Raw genomic sequence first — 22,227 nt, 5'->3', positions numbered from 1 at the left:
TGAAGAGCCTTAAAAATAAAATATGTATCGATACCTTACCGATACCTAAAGAAGCACTGTACTTTGTGTTTGTTGTCAAAACGTAATTTTATATTGTATGCGTGCCCTAGCTAGACCTGTCATAAAATATATTGGAGACAAGCAAGTGAGTGATTCACATTGTGAAAACAATAAATTTAACAAAAACATTCAATTTTAAGCCGAAAAATATGGAAAAATCAGGACAATTGAGCATTCTCGATCTCTATGCCGATGGGCTGGAACAAATCTTTGCAAAAGTGGATAAATTAAGTGATCAATTGAATTTGGTTCGTGCTCTACCGATGTATACGAAATTCTTCGCTGCGCGCAATCGACAAGAGTTCCAAAACTTTCGCTTTTATGAATATACACCGGAGGACGCTATTGATATAGTTAAATTAGTTGGGGAAGAATGTATTCGTAAAATGGATTTCTTATTCGAAAATCTGGATCAACATGATGAAGTCCATGAGCTAATCCGATTGGCAATCAAATATTGTCCGAATCTTGACGAGATTCGTGCAAACGCCAATGATGTGCGAAAGATTGAATTGATTGTAAAGATGAAACAAATGAAATCACTTTATTTGGAATACTGTTATTGCAGAGAGGAATATATATGTCCGGATCATGCAGTGAATTCATTTCTAAATCCCCTGGCTCAATTACCAAATTTAAAGAGATTAACTTTATTTGGGTTTCCCTCATTGGATTCTGAACGTAAGTTGTTGGCTCTAAAAAGTCTAGATAAAGATAAAAGTTTCTTTTTTAATTCATTCAACAGTGAATTGTATTAAAAATTTAATCCAATTGGAGGACTTACGGCTACGAGGCCTTTTTTGGGACCCAGATAGTTTTTTGAATATATATGCCATATGTTCGCCTTTAAAAAATCTTCGTGTTCTATTTCTTAGATCTTTGAGTTGCGTTGATTTCAAGCAACTGGAATTGAAGAATTTGGAGCTTTTGGAAATTATTGATGTCCTGTTGGCAAAAAGATTGCCCTATTTCCCAAATCTAAAGAGTTTGACTTTATTTCCCAAATTTAAAGTACAATTGTGCAGTGTCATGAGCAAAACTGTGCTAAGTCAATATGCAAATCATTTGGAGAAATTTCGTTTTCTTACACATATAGATCTCGAAGAAGCTCAATTGATTTCTAAAATGGTCTCGCTTAAAGATCTAAGTTGTTCATCTATGGATGAAACGGCTTATCAATATGTTGGCCGTTTAAAGCAACTGGAGAGATTGACATTTTATGATTCTCATAACTTGTCTAATGAAACTATGCTCTCAATATTGAGAGAATGCAAACATCTTAGATACCTTTGCGTGCAAAATAATCACGACTTGACCGATGACTTTATCTTTTATACTTTGGATATTTGTCGTTCTAATGGAATTCAGTCCAAAAATCCATTGAAATTGTTTGTATATGGATCGAATATTGATACCGGTATAGTTAAAAAGGTAAGTACAAAAGTAAGACACAATTTTTCAAACAGAATTTTTGTTTTTAAAATTTTAAATAACTTCATTTCAGTTGCCAAAATATCTAAATGGGAATTTATTGACTATAAGTTTCAAATATATAGATGCACAGGACGAAATTTTAACGAAAATCTAAAGAAATCTGCTGCTGCTTTTATTTGGATTTTTGAGGGATGCAAACTGGTCGGACGGGCGACGATTTTGGATGATAAGAAGTGGCGACAAGTTGAAAGCAAATAGAGCAGAGTAACAGAAAACAATGCAGATAACACAAAAATAACACTAACAATATAGCCAAACGCAGTTCAATCAAATGTTAAAGCAAAGCACTCGCAATAAAAATAATGAAACAAGAACAAAAACAAAAAAAAAGTGTCAAGCAAGTCGTAGAAGTCGTCACATGGACGCACTTAAATGGCCATCCCCTTGCTAACGCCCCTTCCCCCCTCTTCTCGAATGTCCAGAAGTTTCCCAGAGGCTAATGCTTCCGTTTCCTGATGGCGGAATTTTCAGTCAGTAAGTCAGTCATTTGGTCGGTCGGTCGGTCGGTTCTTTTCCTTCTACTATTTTCTTTTTGAAGTTTACTCTACGCTTGCTTTTGGTGTACTTTTTATTGCTGGCTTCCTGCAGTTTGCCACCAACTTCCTGTCCCTCCTTCGCGACCGCCCACTCAGTGACCACTTGCAATCACATTACAGGCAACATTTAATTTCATTTTCATTGCGGAAATCAAACGAAATAATAGCGAGAGAGAAAAAAGACCAATAACAATATAGCAAACGGTGTGGGGAGCAGATCGCCGCATCGCAACATTTTGGTTGACGTTTTTTTGCCTTTTCTGTTTTCTTAATCGAGTGGAAAAACCAACACACTCATACACACGCACACAAAGACAAATGCTAATAGATTGCAGATTGGAGTGAAATGACACCCCACTCTGACTGTAGAATTGAGTGGAGTCCTTTTTATGAGCGAATTCCTTTAATATATATTGGGCGCATGCGTTACATCAAATGCGTCTGAGTTTAAATTATGTCTCAAAAATAAGAACCTGTTGCTTTCCATAAGTTAAACACATTTGTGATTATTTATTTTACAAATTTCATACAATAGTTTTTCAAGGAACAAAAATGGCTTGAAGCGTTTTTAAGCCAAAAATATGATTCTTTTGATCAGTTTGCCAATTAAAGAGAGAGAGAGAGAGAGAGAAAGAGAGAGATAGAAAGAGAGTTGGTCATTCAGGCGGCTTTTGCAAAATGATTATTGCCCCAAGGTTTACACACACACACACACACACACACACACACACACAGAGACAACCAGTTAGTTGCCAAGTACTGGCTGGTTTTTATTCTGTTTTTCTTTTCTTATACCCTTGAAGAGGGTATTATAAAATTGGTCAAATGTTTCTAAAGCAAAGAAAATGTTTTCGACCATTTAAAGGATGCAAACATAAATATATGTGATCTCAGTTGGAATTACTGAGATAAATAAATGCGAAACTATAAACTAAGATATCGAAAGGAAGATAAACCGGACAAAAAGTTGCCGTAGTTCTACCAAATTTTTAATTTCAATTATTGCTCTTATGACTAAAGCAAACTTTACACACACACACACACAGACACACACATTGGCAAATGTATATGTATTAACAAATATAAATACAAGGGTAGTCTGAGTTCGGGTTAAGAAAAGTTAACTTCTTTGATAGTTATTTTTTTTTTTTCCACCCGTCCTTTCATTTTATTCGTTCGCTCGTTTTTCTTTTTGTCTTTTGTGATTTGTTAAGTGGGCATTTTCTTGAGAAATCCTTTTGCTTCTCTTGTAAATGCCACATACTACACCCAAGGCTAAGGACTTGTTGTTGATTTTCTTGTTGGCTGCTGTCTTTTCTCTTTGATCAACAGCTTTTTAAAGTGTAAGTCTTTTTTGCCTCGTTTTCACATTTCAACCACATAAATTCAATGGTGAACAGTTGGCAGTGAACCTTGGGACTAGAATTAACAGTTTTCAGTTTCGACCTTCACGGTTATTCTCTCTCTTTATCTAATAACTCTCTGACCCTTAATCAGCAGAGTGCGAATGTTCCAATGGATACCCGAAAAAATTGCCCCAGGTCCCAAACACGGAAGGGCAGGCAACTAGTCGATTACTATTTACATATATGTATGTACATATGTCCATGCATAGATGGATCTGTGGACCTATGTAGATACATACATATATCTGTCATTGAACAGATGCAGATGCAGATGCAGATACAGATACAGTTGCCAGTTGATACATATCAATGTTGGATAATATTGAAGGTCATAATTTGGCCTCGTTGGCTATGTTGCTGCTATCTAGATAAAAACCAAACAGATAAAACCAGATTGCAGCCATTTCGAATTGCAAATATTGCAATGTCAATCAAAATATGGCAAAAGTTGAATAAATTTGCATCATTTTTCATTTAGAGCAAGGGACATTATTCAGTTGCTGTTTCTTTCTTTCTCTCTCTCTCTCTCTCTCTCTGTTTCTCACTCTGTCAGTTAAGCAGAAAACTTTAATTGTTTAAAGGAACATTTTAAAATTAAGCATTGCTAATTTTTTGAAATTATGATTATTATTTTGTTACCCCTTAAAAATCAAACGAAAATTTGACGCACCAACGCATAAATACCCTTTTTGTAACTTACACAAGAGAAATCCTTATTCAAGTAAGTCTAACCTGATTAATTACCAACGTCTCTCTCTCTCTCTCTGTCTCTCTCTCTCTCTTTGTCTCTCTGCCTCGCCCTCTGTTAACGCTTTTCTTTTCTACTTTTGTAAGGTAGAACATTTACAAAAAAAAATATGCAGATAGTCTATCCCACTCACACCAATGGTCACCTAATATGCACATTTAGTCTTTCTCTCCTTATGTTAAAATATCACTGCAAGGGCATTCAAAATTCGACTTTCAGACAAATCGGTTGTATGTATATAATTTTAATCATTTTACTTTTGTAATGAAGTGGAAGAAAAAAAATGCAGACAGAGAGAGAAAGAGTTTAATGAAAATATACATGCAATTCAAAGGACAAACTGGCGAGAAGGACAATTGGTTGCTGAGCATAAATTTGAATTGTTTAATGGCTGTTATGCACCTACATATACATACATACATACTTACACACATATGTATGTACATAAAATATAATATTAAGCACGTTTTAACAATTATCGCTACTGGCTTTCTCTCTCTCTTTCTCTGGGTGTCTCTCTTACAAAGTGATTAAACTGAAAGGACACAACCGACTCGGCCTGCATACATTTCATTATCAATTTAATACATTGAGGGTAAGAGAGTGAGAGCGGGCAGATCGGGAATAAGGCGGGAAAACGTTAATTTCCCACAGAGCCAACATGATTAATACTTGATTATTTCATTCATTCCGGGCCGTGTGTAAAGAGAGTTCAGGAGTCGAGAGTTTTCATTATATATTAATACTAGGTTACTTACCTTTTCGAATGGGTATCTCAACTATTTACTTAGTTCGCGAAGAGATGTGTTGGGGTGTAAAAGAATATGTAGTGTTCTTTTTTTTTTCTTATTGTGTTACTAGTTCAAGGTATTCTCACGCGGCCAAAAGAAAGAGCATTTGAATTTCTATCACTTCTTTAGGCTGACTTTCTTCTCTTTGTAACCTAATTAAGGTGAAGTTGGCAGCTCTGTTGCACTTTTGGCTTTCTTTGTTGGCCTTTAACCACTCGCCTGCCTGTTCTTTTACGTTGCCGATGTCAAAGTCAATGCCCAAGCTGGGAGTTGGCCAAAACCCAAAGAGGCAGAAACCAGCGACTGCTTCATTTTGCTTACCGTTTTATTTTTTCTGGGTTTTTGTGCTGCGCATTTTCATTTTGTATGCCAGGGCGTAATGTGGCTCAGTGGCGCCCAACACAAAAGAATTTCAAATGTTAACAGATTACAATTAAATTTTAATTTAATAAATTGCATTCTTACCGTTTCTTTTTTTACTCACTTTACTACACTTGCACTTAAAAAAAAAATTTTTAATTTCTCTCTCTCTCTCTCTCTCATGTATGTATTTCTTTCGCGCCTACGCGATAGCGACTGCAGCCGAGACGGCGGCGTCGACGTCAACGTCAACGAACGGCACCGTCAACGTTTTTGAGTTTAGCTGCTGAAAACAAATATTATATTATATCATAATATTCTTACGAATTCCGAACCAATTTTTATGCAATTATTGTTAGTGAAAACCTTTTCATTGCTTGCATTATTATTAGCAATAAAAAAATAAACGTTTGAGACCGCGACGTCGGCTTCGGCTTTTTACTTGAATGCTGCTTTTTGTTTTTCTTGCTTTGCTTCTCGAAGTAAAAATTTGATGCAAAATCAAACTGATCTCTTTGCCAATAATACAAATTTCAAGGGTAATTGCATAAACTTTACACTGATTTGCATTTGCGAATATTTTTAAACACTTTTATCACAAAAAAAAAACAATTTTCGGCTAAACTTACGCGAGCGCGTCTATTACCGACATTAACAGATCAGATGTTAGAGGTAACAGAGAACTGTGCGATCCTAACGGGATCTGCCGAATATTAATCGATTGCATACTTTAAATTAACAGCGAATTTAAAACGACAGTTGCAAAATGATCGATTTCAAAATTCGTTTGTTTTTTGTTTACAAAGAATATTTTTTGGAATTTAAATGAAATAGGTACCTAATTAGAGTGAAACGACATGCCATAAAGGTTGGCAATACATTATTTGTCGTGGTTTACCAAATTGAGTTCTTTAATATGATGTCTATGTATAACGCAGAGTAACTTTAGTTTGGCCACTGCCCGCTGATTCCGCCTATTTGGCCACGCCCTCAATACACTGCTGTGCGCGTGTGTGTGTGTGTGTGTGTATTTGAAGTACAAGTGGAAGCAGCTGTTGTTACGTCACACACGCGCACCTCAGATAATCGCATTGAACAAAGCATCAATCATACGCAACGTTGTGCCACAGCCTCAAGACATGTGTGAGTGACATGACTTGGATGATTTGATGGTAGTGTGTGTGTGTGTGTGTGTGTATGTGCGTGTGTATGAGTGCTTGCCACTGGATACCGGTGCCCAGTACCTTTGACATCCTCTCATGGGGTTTGAAAGTTCAGTTTTGTTGAAGTGGTTTTGGGTGCGTCGCTTGTCCATTTGCCTGTTGCCACAATTTTGATTAATGAATCCCTGTATTGACCTTGATTTCAGTTTGCCGTCGTTGACATGACCAAACCCAACTATATAGACATCATTAACTATTAATTAATTAACCATGAGGCAATCATTTGTTGTATTTAAACATCCAAAGCTTTTCATGTTTTCATGGAATTTAATAAAAACTCGTTCATACATTGTTTGTAGGTACAAGATTACATATGTATGTATATATGTATCTACATACATACGTACACCATATATTTTTTCAGTCCATTTATTCGACTTGGCCGAAGCCAAAGGCCCAACTTTGGTCGTCAGTCAACCAGTCAAACTGGCATCAGGACAGGCGCTGGTTCTGGCGTGCCTGAAATTCCGGTTGCATCAAACGGAAATTGCATTTATACGCTTGCAAGGCAACGAAATGGCCCTCGCACCTTGTCCTTGTCCTGGCCTGTCCTTTCCTACAACTGAAACGAACTTAAAGCCTCAACGAACATGGGCGTGATGTTATATTTGAACACACATCGACACCATCAAATAAGTTGAAAAACAAAACTGTGTTAAACAACTGAGAGGAGAAAGGGCAAAACAACAACGAAAACTATTTGCGCCCACTCCAACATCTACATCCATGCCAGCGGCATTGATTTTAATAGCACTAATCACCTGGTCGGCAGATACGATAAACAAAATTTCTAATTTAGATACTCGTACCTAAGAGAGCAGTAAACGAATACAAACTGGGAACTCAATGATGGGGTAGAAAGGGCTTGAGGCCAAACATACATACATATGTATGTACATAATGGTAGAGAACAAAGTTGGCGATGAACCAAGAAAATTATTAATAATAAAACAAAAATTAGTTAATTTGTATTTGAATATCCTTGATATTTTAAAATTCGAAATTAAACAAATATTAAGGCCATACTTAAACTTTCTTTATTTCCCTTACAACTTGCCCAGCTCTAACAATTTTCAACTTAAAATAAACCAAAAATCCTTGATATTCAAGTTGAAAATTTTAACTCTAAAAGTAAACCAAACAAAACCCAAAGGCTAAAACCACAGAAAAAGAAAAAGAAATGAAAAGGAAACTACTACAAGAGTGAAAAAGAAACGAAAGTCCAACACATTATAAAACTAAACTATGAAAGCTTGTAAAGCAAAATATCTATTTTCAAACTTTAAAGCAAACAATCAAAGACAAATCCCAATACCAGACACACACACACACACACACACACACACATGGACAAAAGATTAATCGACAAGAATTCCTTTGGAGCTGAGGCTCATGCAAAATAATTTGCGGCCAGCTTAACAAACAAACAAACCAACAGCAAAAGATAATAGAACTCAATAGCGAAGGGGTGTGCCGGTGTGTGTGTGTGTCTGCGGGGAGGGGTTTTGGGGCGAAAAACTTTGTCAAAACTTGCTCAAAAATCCTACACATTGTGTGTGTGTGTTGGTGAGTGAGTCGAAGTAGCAGGATGCGTCGCCGGTCGAAAAGACGAAGAGTAATAAAACAAATCGTAGCATACATCAAAGCGCAAACGAAGCGTATGATGAGGACAATGATGACGTTTTGTGAATGACAATGATGATTTAGATGATTATAATGCCGGATGATGATGATGATGATGATGACGATGGCTAGATATGGCGTCGGTGGCAGATAAAGACAGGCAGCTGTCGGTTTGTTTGATGACCAAAGTTTTTCGGCAGTAACTTCAATTACTTTTTACCTGACAGTGTCAACAGGAAATCAGGAAAGGAAAAAGTGCAAAACAAGAATATTGATTTGCCTAAAACCAACTGTGCACGTGGGCACAATCATGAAGCATTTGTGCTGGTGCCTCTGCCATACGCCGCTTATCCTTTGTCCAGTTAGCATTAAACCAAAAGAAAAGCCTCGCAAATTTAATTGAAAATGCAATAAAAGCCAATTGTAGTAATCTAACCCATAGTTAACGCATTGTTAATTGCATAGCAGATAACAGCAGGTGGGACGCAAAGTGTTGTTTGTTGGTTTCTCTGCCTGTTTATCAATTCATGTCAGGAACTTCAACGACAACTAACGACAGCTCTAATCCACAGCTAACTGCCTTAATGACATTTATCCTTTGCTCATGCTGCCGCTGCTGATGCCAATGGTGGTGCTTCTGCTAGATGTTGCAACATGTCCGTGACACTTGCAAATTAACTATGTTCGAGCAAATTGCTTTTGGCCAACCCCCCCAAAGAGAAATGCTAGACCAAAATGCTTTTCCTAAATTAAGGCCAACAATCAATAACTAGAAGAAGGAAACAAAAAAAAAAAAAAAAAAAAAACTATCTAACTACCCCCTCAAGTAGTTTTGTGTGTGTATGTAAGTAGAAAAGACGCATTGTAAGCCATTTTGAAAACTCATGTGGCCAAGAAGGAGACTAACAAAAAAAACAAATAAAACGAAAGGAAATTGAATTGCATTTGAAATGCATTTGGGATATGTCGTTTATAGCAGTTTACCTGCCGCTTAAAACCGTTGCCGACATATGTCCAACATATGTATATATATGTACATACATATATACTTATATATTTCGTGGCACATACATACGATAAGAGGCAAGTAGGGATTTATATCCGGCTCAAGGATTTATGGCAGCTTAAAGGATATTTGCTGCAACACTTTGCTGGCAAAGATATTAAGCAGATCGATTTTTATTAAAACGCTTTATTTATTCAACTCCTGAGGGGATAATATCACAGATTTGAACAATTTCTATGGCTATTAATTTAACTTTACCTACCAAGTAATAGATAAAACATTCAATAAAGAACGAGTCAGACACATTAAATATACATATGTATGTATATTCCTTTGCCTTTGCATCAAAACAAGGGATTTAAATCGGCGTAAAGCTAGAAAAATAGATACTCGACAACCCAAAATGATTGAAAAATGCAAAAAATGAAAAATCAAAGTCCAATTTTGACCAGCGCACCTTTTTGGTAATCCTTTTGGCATATAGAAAACAAACTGTTCATCTGTATAACTCATTCTATTTACTCCATCGACTTTAGGGATTAATAATAAAAACCATCGAAACTTCGTCGTCTTGCCAAGAATTTTCGAACAAACTATATTCAATCCTAATGCATATCTTCTAAAAACCACATAAAACCCTTAAACTTGTCAAGTACGAAACAGTAAATTACTTTTGAGAATTCATTACAATAAGGTTAACCAGTTTGTATGTGATGTAAGTAACGACATATGTATGTAGATGCAGGAGCGAAATGCGTACGAAGAGAGGTGCCCCGAAAAGTTTTGCTCTTTATCATGATTTTTGATTCCTACCTTACGTTTTTCGTCGTGTGAACCTCTCCGAAATTCACCCCTGGACATATACATATGTATCTGAGTATGTTCCGAGAAAATATATCAAGGGAATTTTTTTTTTTTTTTGGTTTTTTGTTTTATGAATTTCATCTTCATCTTGGCTCCAATGAATTTTAATGACGAAACCCATGAATTTTCGTCGAAAAATATATATGTATATGGGACAAGTAGAGTATATCTTGCCTGCCAATCAAATGAATTGAGGTGCATATTTTTAATTATGTCGTATATCGTGTGAGGCTAAGGTGAATGTAAATATGTGTGTGTATATATATATGTATATGTACATATGTATACTGTATATAATGTACATATATTAAATACGCCCTTAAGCCAACGATGCGGATAACCATCATTGTAAAATCAGCGAGGCGGAAACGCAGATTCAGATTCATTGCCGTGTGCCTGGTGATGCCTTTAGAGACAAGAGAATGAAGATGGGGTGATGTGGTAAGACGATAAATGTGTGAGTGTGAGTGTGTGTGGCACTAACACTAACACACACACACACATACGTCTTGTACGCTGCTAACTTTATTAGGGGCCACCTTTATTCTCTTGAAGTCATCTTTTGTTTCCGTTTCAACTTCAACCGGAAGCTGCAACAAAAAAATTTACCCCAAATTCAATTGCTCACCCCGGATTCTACATACATACATATGTACATACGAGTACGTTTCAATGGCATTTTTTCTGTGGTTATGTGAAATATGTCTATGATTTTTTATTGCATTTAGCCTCCCGTCTCCATCCATTTTCAATTTTCAAGCTCAATTGGTCGAGAGGGGACACACAGACAGACAGGCAGTCAGGAATGCCGGCGAAATTCTTTCACACTCCACCCATACACACACACACACACCAACACACCAACACACAGAGAGAGAGTAGAAGTCGAAAAGCCAACCACATTAACAATTTAATGAACCCCCGCCATGAAGATGATGCTTTTGCCACTTGGTTGCCTGTCATCATGGCCATCATCATGCGGATACATGTTGTACCATTTCGAGGGATATGTTCACTACACGATGGGCTTTGTTTCTTCAAAATAATGAGATGAATTGAATTGAATTACTGTCTAATCAAAATGTTGTCCAAGACAACAATGCTGCAAATATTCTAACAAGAATTTGTGTCATGTAGGTTTCCAAAGAGGGAATAACCGAAATATCGATCTTCCAAATCATCACCATCGAAACTTGGCAAAATTTTGATAAATCCTCATAAAAATACTTGTTGTTTCAATAACCCCCTTACAAAATATTTTCCACTTCCGTCCATGATGTGTGTGTGTATGTGTGTGTGTGTAGAGTAGTTGCCCGTTGGCTTATTCTCATCTCGTCTCTTGCTTCTCCTCCTTCAAGTCACACTTCAATTAGTCGAAAAATCAAATTGAGATAGAAATTTTCTCCATTAAATCAAATGTGACTTGGGTCCCCCTCTGGTTTCTCCACATAATTTGCCTTGATGAACACAATTATGTGCATGATTGGGCCTTGAAGTGGACGGGGATTGGATTCTGGAATGGGTTAAGCTACTCTTCTTCACGTTTTGTTTTCAAAATTGCAACCTTATCGGTTTCACATTAAAACCACGACCACGCCCACCACACGCCCTACCCACGCCCCATGGCCATTGTTTGAACCGAATGGAAGAGAAAACCCAATTTACATAGAATAGCTTAACGATTATCGCATCAAGTTGAGTTTGGCCTTATGCCTGCCTTTCCCATAGCAAGGCAGAAACTGCGCCAATGGTGTTTTTAATATGCAACAACAAAATGTTCGTGTCCATGTACCATGAAGATGCAACGTGCTGCCATCTTCTTTCTCTCTCATTCTCCGCCCAATCGCCCACCGTCACCGACCATAAACAGCTCACGGACAAACTTAACCCAAAACCAAAAAAAGAAAAAAAAAGTACAAAAAAAGAAAGGAAGGAAGAGAAAAAAAGTGCACTGGTATAATATCTAGAAAAGTTGTTGTTGTTTTTTTTTTTGTATTCACCACCGCCAACCTTGCTCGTCTCGAGGTTTTTATCCGTTTTGGTGGCAGTTAAAGCTTGGCTTGGCTTGCATCCTGGCCGCAGGCCACTTGCTTTACGTCAGGCCATAAACGTCTCGGTTCTTGCTTTTGGGCTTCGTTTGGTTTGGTCTGACTGGTCTGGTCTCTGGTCTCAATGCGATAAACTTTAAGTTGATTATGCCGAAATTATTTTTATTTTGTATACAAAAAATGAAATATATGTATATACATACTTGAAAATGCAAACTAAAAGGGGACAAGTTGAATACGTAAACTGGCAAAGATTTCAACTAAATTAACTTGATATAGTCTATCGGCTGTGAGATTTGGGGAATTTCGCCCCCAAAAGTATGCAATAATCAGTCCAAGTATACCTATAATGAAATTTTTCAAATGTTCTGTCAATAGTATTGACTCTCGAAGTAAATTTTATAGACTACTTTAAGGGGCATACTTTAAGGGGCACAGTTTCTGTGATTTCACAGCCCTAGAGCCAAAATTCATCAAAATCGGTGATTCGCATACCTAAAGTTTCCCTTGTTGACCGAGAGAGACAGTTTTTTTTTTTTCCAGTGTTCACATAAATATATTTTTTATTATTTTTTTTTTTTTTTTTAACACACACATTACTTATTACCATACATCAATATATATTTTTATTTTTAAACCATTTTAGTTTTTTTCGTTTAAGCCAAAAACAATTTTCTTTCTCTTTCTTTGCCATAATCTCTGAGATTTTGTACCAAATATTTTTTGTGTTGTATTCAAGATGAACAAAAAAAAAGATATTTATAATGTGCTAATAGATTTAAAATATTTAGAAAAAAAAATGTATATATTTATTTGTTTTTTTTTTCCTTTCTTTTTTGCACTTGCATTAAAGGTAATTGTTAACAAAACTCAAGTCAAACTATTCGAATTTGTGATTGAGAAGGAAAAGTATTTCGAGAAGTGGAAAGGAAATAGTCAGAAATTTAATTTCCTAAATGGTGACGAGTATTTTCGTTTTGAGATGTGATGGGTTGAGTTGAGTTGAATTGAGTTGGGAGAAAGTACTTGGAAAGTTATGTGGAACAAACAATTACTTTTGGCAAATGCAAGTTATCGCTTATAATACTTAGTTATGATGTATGTAGGATGAAAGATTAACTAAAATTAGATCATCGGGATCCATTTTCTTGTCGAGGTGTCATTCGCCAGCTATCCTGGCTAATAGTTCCTCATCGATGCCATCGTTTGTAGGCATTGTTGTTGCCGAGCTGCTGAGATTCAAGAGTAGATCAGAGGTGCTTCCTGGGGCACTGCTGGCAGCTCCAGTTGTTGTGGCCGATTGGGCTGCTCCTGCTAATGATGATGATGATGATGATGACAAAGATGTTGACGATGACGACGATGTTGATGACCCTGATGGCGGTGGTGGTGGTGGTGGTCCGGCTTGGGGAGGCTTGGGAAGCTCCTGTTGTAGCTGTTGCTCTTGCAGAACACCAAGACCGCCTGGCCCAACATTCGAAGAACAAATGGATCCCGATGTGGATGCTGCTGCTGTTGATGATGATGACGATGCTGTTGACGTTTGCTCCGTTGTGCTGGGCGTTGTTCGTCCACCAGTTGGCCCACTAGAGCCACTGCTATTGCCGCCAGTAGCGCCACTGCTGCCGCTTCCACCGCTGGCACGCTGCGACAATTTGGGTATCTGGAATTTATTATGCAATCCTTTGATGAATCCCTCCATGCTGGCGGCCATTGTGGGCGAAGCATATTGGAGTATGGTCATCATATCTGTATGATGATCAAATCGTGGCGGTGGTTGGGACATTGAGCCGGTTAGAGCGGCTGGTGAAACGGCTCCAGAAGATGAGGAGCCGCTGCCACCTCCCATTGAAGAAGAACCGCTGGCCTTGCGTTGAGATCCGCTGGCACCAGTGCCACTGGTGGCCAGTGCACCCATACTGGGTCGACGCCTTGGACCACTGTGCTCTGGAAATGAATTGGTGCTGTGACTTTTTGTTAGGGGCACTCCGCCGCTGGTCGATCCGCTGCTGCTGCCGCCGCCGCCACCGCCAACGGATGAGCTGCCAAGTTTAGTGCTAAGATTGCCCGATGAGTTGGCCTTCTGAAAGAGATGCTTGCTGGACGATGACGACGATGATGATGATGAAGAAGTCGAGCTACCGCCGCCGCCAGTTCCACTTGTGCCACCGCTGACGCTGGAGTGAGCCTTTTTCGAGGCTGGACCACTATTCACGCCTGGCTTTAGACCTGTATGCTGTTTCTTGGTGGAGCTTGAGCTGCCGCTGCTGCTCGAAGAAGAACCTCCGCCAGTCGATGAGGTTCCCGAACTGAGGCTCTTGGCCTTGCTGGATCCAATTGAAGAGGCGGATGTGGAGGATGTGGAAGAGGTGGTGGATGATGACGATGTTGAGCTGGTGCTGCCGCCTCCAGAGCCAGAGCTTAGGTTGCTCTTACTGCTGCCAGTTTTATTAATGGTCAATTTGAGACCCTCTTGGCTGCTGGGCTTAACCATATACTCGCTGCTGGAGACACCTCCGCCACCGCCTCCTCCTCCTCCAACCCCTGCCTGCAGGCTGGCTGCATCACTTGATGTGCTAGAGCAACTAGGTGGCACTGTTCCCGGTGGATGTTGTTGCTGTTGCTGATGATGTTGCTGCTGCTGCTGCTGCTGATGTTGCTGCTGTTGCTGCTGAAGATGATGTTGCTGCTGCTGCTGTTGGTGGTGTTGCTGTTGGTGATGTTGCAGCAATGTTGTTGCTGCCATTGTTTGCGGCGTTAGTCCCGCTACTTGGCCCACTGCTGCTGCCACTGCCGCCGCTGCCGCTGCTGCTGCTGATGTGGATGATGCTATTGGCGCCGTTGTTCCCGTTGCCGTTGTTGGCATTCCCAGACCCAGGCCCACTGATGATGGTGGTACTCCCATTCCCGCTAGCACTGTTGTTGCCGACACTGTTGAGGAGGTTGCTCCCGTTGTTCCCGCTGACGATGCCGCCACTGACCCCGGTTGGAGTGTTGTTGTTAAAGCTGCCGTCGACGTCATCAAACTAACCTGACAAAGTAAGCATGTGGTTGGTTGTGTGTATGTGTATGTGCCGCAGTTGTGTGTCGCAATGTGTTTGTTGTGTGTGTGTGTGTGTTTTTAAAGGAGGGATAGGTTCGTGTAGGGGGATGGACATGATGGGGTTTGTGTGTGTGTGTGTGTGATTTCGAAGGACAAACAGAAACGAGACAAACAAGAAACGAACCAGAAAATATAGGCAAATTATAACATTGAAAAACAATCAACGTAATAACAAAAATATAAATTCAATTATACAAGAGATTCATGCCAAGCCGCCGATCAATTAAATTATATATAATACATATATCAAATGTTATATATATATTTATAAAACAAAGCATGTATATTTTGCGTGTACGTGGGGTAGGAAGGGGGGCACAATGTAGTAAGAGAAATTTAAGAAATTGTGTGAAAAATAGAAAGGAGAGAGTGAAACAGAAAGAAAGGGAGAGAGAGAGAGAGAGAGCAGAAAAATAATAGAGCAAAAACCCGTTAGTAATATGTTAATTAATATTTTTGTAATGCTCGTAAGATATCCAATCCAATGATATATCCAAATTCTAGTCGCAAAATCAATGCATCAAAGTAAAAATATCTTAAATCGTATAACAGTTGATGCCAAGTCGATCAAACTGGCTGATCTTCGACTTTATTATAATCAATAATGGAAAACTGGGACGACAAAACTCATCTGGTCCTAAATTGCTTGGAGATCTAATAAACTGACTAAAACCATATAAACCTTATTTGCAAGTCTTACAGCTACATTTTGTATATATACATATATCGATTGTTTTAAAGCGATCCTAGGTTAATTAGACACCTAATGAACTAATTATCACAGACAAATCACAAAAAGAACTAGTAAATGTTTATAAAACCCTAAGCAAGTCTGTTTACTCATGTTATTTGAAATGAGAAACTTATTAGCTCAAAAGAGCGCTGATTATTTGAGTTAATTTCATCAAGTTATACCCTTAATATCAATTTATTTGTTCTGTGGGTTTCCAAACGAAAAGCAAACTGTAAACTGTTGAAGCAATTGTAACAAGAATTAAAGTTAATAGTCGGCCTATATAAACTTCCAAATTACTCATTGAAACATTTTCATGAATAACTTTTCAATCGGTTCACATTGTGACCGAAAATTGGCCGAAAAGAATAATAAATAAAAAGGGATTACAATTGTTTCCCTTGGCGTCTAAAATAATAAATAGTCTAGTGGTCTAAAAATTCTTTCAATCTTATAATAATCTTTGAAGGATATTCGAACGTATTTAGAAAACAATTTATGCTAAAATCATCAAACCATAAAATGAATTTGGAATAATAATTTTTTGGGGGGGCCTTTGTCTCTTTTAGACAGATGAGTAGAATTGATTTGGGATACACTTTTTGATGAGAATTGTATATAACTTTGTATATATGTATTGTAATATGTATATATATGATATAGAATAATAATTACAGCTGATAAAAGATAGATATAGAGAATATTAATACCACCACAAAAGCAAATTTCAAATAACAAATTCTAGAGGGATTGATTTAAATTCAAGTACACAAGAAATTCTCTAAACTCTTCTCGAATCTCAACAACGACAACGAACAACAAATAAAGCGCATCAGCTATAAAAGAAGAAGAATATAACATGCAACAAACAAATTACAGAAATGTGCGCTTAAAATGCAATTAACAATAGGTAAAAGGTAGAAAAAAGACAAGAGCAGAGTTAGACACAGAGTTTTTGCAGCACCGTATAAGATCGGTTTATGGTTGTGTGTGTGTGTACATATGTGTGTGTGTGTTTTTTTTTTTTTTTGGTGTGCATGTGTCTGTGCGTGCTGGAGAATAACCCCATAACCAGAAATAAATCAAAAAATTCGCTTTTTTTTTGTTTGCAGAATAAACGGATGCAAAAAAGATGCAGATAATCTATGGAACAATATTTACGTTAAATATATTTACAGAAAAAAGAAGATTAAAAGTGAAAATATGGAGAGAAAAATAAAAGGATATAGATTGGGTTCGAGTAAGTAAGAGATTGTGAGGGAGATAGAGGGAGAAAATGGGGAAAAAAGAACAAAAAACAAAACACAAAAACAAAGGAAATAGTAAAACGTAACTAATAGTAACAATATTTAACTACAGCAGAGAAATAACAATCTTTTGCATTGTATTCTTTTTTTGTTGTTGTTGTTTGGTGTTTAAATTAAATACAATTTTTCATTTGCATTAGTTTTAAAGAATAAAATTTTGTAATTTTTGTTTTTTTTCTCTTTTTTTTTGTTTTTTCTTTTTTTTTTTTTGTGGTTTTTAGTCAAAAAGTAAGTAGTAAGTAGGAGTAGATCAACTACGGGTTAGAGTTGTAGGCGGAGGTGGGTGTGGCACTTGTTGTTGTTGTTGTTCTTGTTGTTGTTTTTATAATGAAAACGGACTTACCGCACCTCCCGCCATGCCCTTGCGTAGAGCACCCAACTCCAAAGCAGAAGCTGCTGTTGCTCCTGATGAGCTAGTTCCCACTCCAACGCCACCTGCTGCTCCTCCTCCTGGTCCGCAAGGTCCACCAATTGAACCCGCTGTACCGAAACCAGCAGCCAGATGGGATAGGCTGGCTACAGACGTTTTTAGTTGTTGTTGTTGTTGTTGTTGCTGCTGGTGTTGCTGCTGCTGTTGTTGTTGCTGCTGTTGCTGAGATGTTTTAAGAGCTGCCACAGCAGCAGCCACACTGGCTGGTGTAACAACATTTGCTGGATTTGTCACCGAAGACGACGATGAGGATGTTGCTGATGATGATGAGGCAGCCGATGTGGTTGCTGCTGATGATGATGTGGTCGACACTCCACCACCAGACGATGTTGATTTCTCCTTTTTCATGGATGAACTCACTGCTGCTGCTGATGCGGCTGCTGCCTGCTGTTGGCTACTGCTTAAAGGAGGCACAGGTGGTGGCGGTGGTGGTGCTGATACGCTGGCAAATGAACGTACTAGACTGGGATTGCCACCAGAGCCCGTGGAGGTAACCGCTGTAACACTTGAAGAGCCGCCACTAACTGAAGTAGAGCCCGACGAGCCAGAAGATTTGTCACCCTTGGGACTCAAACTAGTGGCCGCTGTGGCAGCACTTTTAAGTGTAGACATACTTGGTTTTCCGGATGATCCATGTTTGGGTGAATGTGTACCAAACGGAGATTTGGGACTATTCGAGGCAGTATTATGCTTGGGACTGCTATATACCGGTGAATGTTTCGGACTTGGTCTTGTTGGTGGTACACCGCTCATTAGGCCACCACCAGCACCACCCGCCTTGGGCGAGGATGAGGGTGACGAAAATTTACGGACAACACCACTCGTCGTGGAGGCATCACCACCAGCAGCTGGTGAATTTTGACGTGAATAAACTTTCTCTGGTGGTCCCATCGGAGAATCATCGCGTTTCTTTTTGCGTTTCTTCTCCTTCTGTGTGTCTGTTGATGACGAGGAGGACGAACCACCCCCGCCACCACCGCCAGTTGACGATGATGAAGAGCCACTACTGCTTGAAGATGATGATGAGGAGCCACTACTACTGCTGCTCTCATGTGGTCTTTTGGTGGCCACACTCCCACTGCCAGATGGGCCGCCTGAACTGCTGCTGCTGCTGCTCTTCTTCGATGGCTCTTTGCTCGAATCCTTTCCCGTTATGGGTGTAATCGTTATGGTTGTGGGTGCAGCACTCGAGCTGGCTGTGCCACCGCCGCCGCCTCCAACACTTGCCTGGACATTGAGGGGTATAATTTCAATACCTCCTGTACGTTGAACCTCGACACTTGGTGGGGCGGCTGCTGCTCCTCCTCCTGTTACGGCTCCTACACTTGGAGTGCCGGCTGCTCCTGATGCTGCTGCTGCAGATCCTGATCCTGTCTTGCCTGCATCACCTGGTATGGGTGTTATACTAACACAATGCTTTAAATTTGGTGTCTTATCTTTCCATATATTTTTATATTTATCTGCAATCTCTTGATCGCTGGCTTTGGCCTGGCCTGAGGAGGAACTACTGCCAGTTGTTGCCGTGCTGCCGCTGCCGCCGACGACGCCACTGCTACTGCTTCCGCCGGTGACCTCAGGATCAGTTTCCCGCTTCAAATTGATCAAACCGGCAATCGCTGCCGCTGCCGATGTTGAGGCAGCAAAACCATCAACAAGCGAACGCACTTTGGCATCCATTTTCAGATTGTTGACGTTCGCGAAGCCACCACTAGGCAGGCTGCCATCTGGTAATCCGACACCCGTCGAAGTATCCATGGCAAATTGATTAAAACTAGTTTTACCGGTTGAATCAATCGCCGCTCCTCCAATTGTGCCACCCAGGCCAGAACCAGCACCACCGCCAGCACCGCCTGCACTTGTACCCGTGGCTATGCCACCATGCAGCTTCACCTGATGCTCCTCATCCCAGCACTTGAGCAATTTGTAAATCACCATGGGTATGGAGACTACTTTACGCACTGTTCTGGTTAGCTTTTGCGATAATTCCTCATAGTCATTGCTTAGGCAATAGATGCTGCAGGTGACCTGATTATTCTCCAGCAAGAAATCCACAGTGGCCAGCGATTCTTCATATGGATGTTGCAGTTCCACAGTGATTTGATTAAACGATACAGCAGTCACTTCCAAAATTACAGTGCTGTCCATATCTGTTATTTTTGCACCGGGGCGAAAACAAAAGCGAAACATAAATTTAGACATTTTGTGTAGAAACTATTTAAACCAAATCAGCCGATCATAGCAAGAATATATGGTAGTATCTCTTATAATTATAATATGACCAACTAAAGGATAGTTGCTAAGCGGATTTGACCAAAGATTTTCGGTTTAAAGAATTAAGGATATTTCTCGTACGTTGTCAGTATGCTGATTTATCATCTAGGGATCCACGTCCGTCAGTCTTACCCAGAGATCTCATGGTTAACTGACACTAAGCCCCCTGGTTTCGTCCCTGTTCGACGGTAGATTCTAACAAAAGAAATTTATGGTGAAAAAACTTACCATTATATTGCTTCTGCTGCTCGCGCACACAACTGGAGAGGAGGGTATAGAAGAGAGCCTGCTTCTTGAGGAATGCCATGATTTTAGGCACCTGTGCTGGTTCGGTGAAGGGCAGAGAGGATATCAATGTGCCCTGTAACTTGCGATTATCGGTAAAGAAATAGCAATGTGTCTCCTTTGGCAAATTAACATAGAGGCCACGCTGTGTGTTCCTAATAGCCTGCTTGGATGCTGTCTGAACAATAAGATTAAGCACTGTAGTTGCTGGCCCTGGCGGCGTTGACGTTGACGAGGAGAAGCCAGTTGTGGAAGTGGACGCTGATGTTGATATATTGGCCATGCCATCAACACCGGGCAGACCCAAAGCACGTAATGACTCATAGCATACGGGCAGGGGTTTATTTAAACGTAGAACATAAGTCGCTGGCATTAGCATGGAATTATTCTGATTGAGTTGAGCGTATGTGGGCACTTCTATACCAGATTGGGCATCTCTTTGAAATGTCACAATTGGCATTATTTGCAGTTTATTAGCCGACGAGCCCTCCAAATTGACGGTGGCACTTAGGCCATGACTACTTTTCATTACCTGATCAATTGTATAATTCAAACTATTAACCTCATTGGCATTAGTGGGAGAAGCTGTTCCAGCTTTGCCCTCGGGTAAATGGATGGGCGGGCAGAAATATGTCAATTTCATGGGATGACCACCGCGCCTCTGAAGGACCAAACCCACTGAAGATTGATTCATTATTTCATAGCTATCATCGCCTTTGTGATTTTGCATTTGATAAAGATTATAGATATCCGTCTCCATGGCCTGCAAGGCCACAAATGCTTTCTTCTTCACCTTCGGTTCGGCATTCAGTTGATAGATTGAGGAAAGGCCCTCCAGTTGGACGGTGAAGTCAGCAAAATCGCCCGATTTAAGACAATTGACCAATTCGCTGGATTGCTGTTCAATTTTACACTCATGATGCACTTTGACATCCGATAGATTGCCACTGGAATCTAAGAGTATCTCCACATAGAACATGTCGGTGGATATAAATAAAAGCTGCTGATCCTCCATGAATTTAAGGCCCAACTGACGTGACAAACTCTCCAGGCGCTCAACCAGACCATGACGGGATGTTACCTTAATATAATGCTGCAGCTTATCCAAAGCCGCTTGCAAAGTAGCCTTGCACAGCGGATCGAGAGGATAGTGTTTCTCAATGAAATACATTCGCACCGATTTTTTGATTTCTTCATAGGATTTCGGTTTACTGCGATATTTGGCCCGCAATTTCTCCATCATGGTCTCTTGCTGGATTTGCTTGTTCTTCTCCTCAATGCTGGGTATGTGACTGCCAAAGCCACCTGGCATCGTTTTCAAAAAAAAAAAAATCATAGTAAGAAACAAATTAGTCTTTCTTTCGTTTCATATTCACATTGCCTTCCTCTCTCCTCTTCCTCTTTTCTTTTTGCCAGACTTACCCGCCCCAGCCGTCGATCCAGACGGGCCCTTGGCATTGTTACCACTCATTTGAGTTTTCCACTTTTCCGCTTTAGTTTTCTTGTCTTTGTATCGATTGAAAAAACGTATCTCTTTACCAACTGGAATTCCGAGTCCCGTTTTGATCTGAAATTTCGCGTTTCAACTCAAATCAAAATTTTCAGAACACGGCAAAAAATTTTCCGACTTGAAAAAACAAAAAAAAAATTAACAGAATGCCAAGACTCACGCCGATACGGCTGTTAACATTTACTCATGGCGAATCTGTTAAATAACAGATATTTTTGGATAACGCCGATAATGTATCGACAGGTATATCGATAGGCTTATCGATAACACATGAATTTCAAATGAAGTTTTCGTTAAAAGATAATACAGGTAAAATAAATATTTAAAGTGAAAGCTGTCTATGTACATACATATGTGCATATATATACATACATATTATGTATTATATATGTAAATATATATTATACACTCGTATAGCAATCAAACGCA

The 22,227-nt window shown here is 39.4% G+C and overlaps 1 protein-coding gene and 1 long non-coding RNA gene across 4 annotated transcripts; one reads left to right on the top strand and one right to left on the bottom strand.

The window, feature by feature from the left end:
- On the top strand, positions 1–1,878 carry LOC137579277 (uncharacterized). 2 transcript variants are annotated; one of them, XR_011032792.1, is made up of 4 exons: positions 1–145; positions 201–741; positions 806–1,491; positions 1,565–1,878. It is a non-coding gene; the product is annotated as an uncharacterized lncRNA (long non-coding RNA). The 2 variants fall into 2 exon arrangements; XR_011032791.1 differs by lacking the exon at positions 1–145 and having other exon boundaries at positions 158–741.
- A 10,881-nt stretch (positions 1,879–12,759) lies between these two features.
- MED1 (Mediator complex subunit 1) lies at positions 12,760–21,950 on the bottom strand. Of its 2 annotated transcripts, none has more exons than XM_068292354.1 (4): positions 21,711–21,950; positions 20,232–21,593; positions 17,646–19,879; positions 12,760–15,190 (listed from the first exon to the last, which is right to left on the bottom strand). In XM_068292354.1, the coding sequence occupies exons 1-4, from the start codon at positions 21,757–21,759 to the stop codon at positions 13,319–13,321; spliced, it is 5,517 nt and encodes a 1,838-aa protein (XP_068148455.1). In that variant the 5' UTR covers positions 21,760–21,950; the 3' UTR covers positions 12,760–13,318. The 2 variants fall into 2 exon arrangements, with proteins under 2 accessions (XP_068148455.1, XP_068148456.1); XM_068292355.1 differs by having other exon boundaries at positions 14,617–15,185.
- Between the last annotated feature and the right edge of the window lie 277 nt (positions 21,951–22,227).

Source organism: Drosophila tropicalis, unplaced genomic scaffold (assembly GCF_018151085.1).
Source record: "Drosophila tropicalis isolate 14030-0801.00 unplaced genomic scaffold, ASM1815108v1 contig_694, whole genome shotgun sequence".
In the NCBI taxonomy this organism is placed as follows: Eukaryota; Metazoa; Arthropoda; class Insecta; order Diptera; family Drosophilidae; genus Drosophila; species Drosophila tropicalis.
This window is presented reverse-complemented; position numbering and strand designations above follow the sequence as displayed.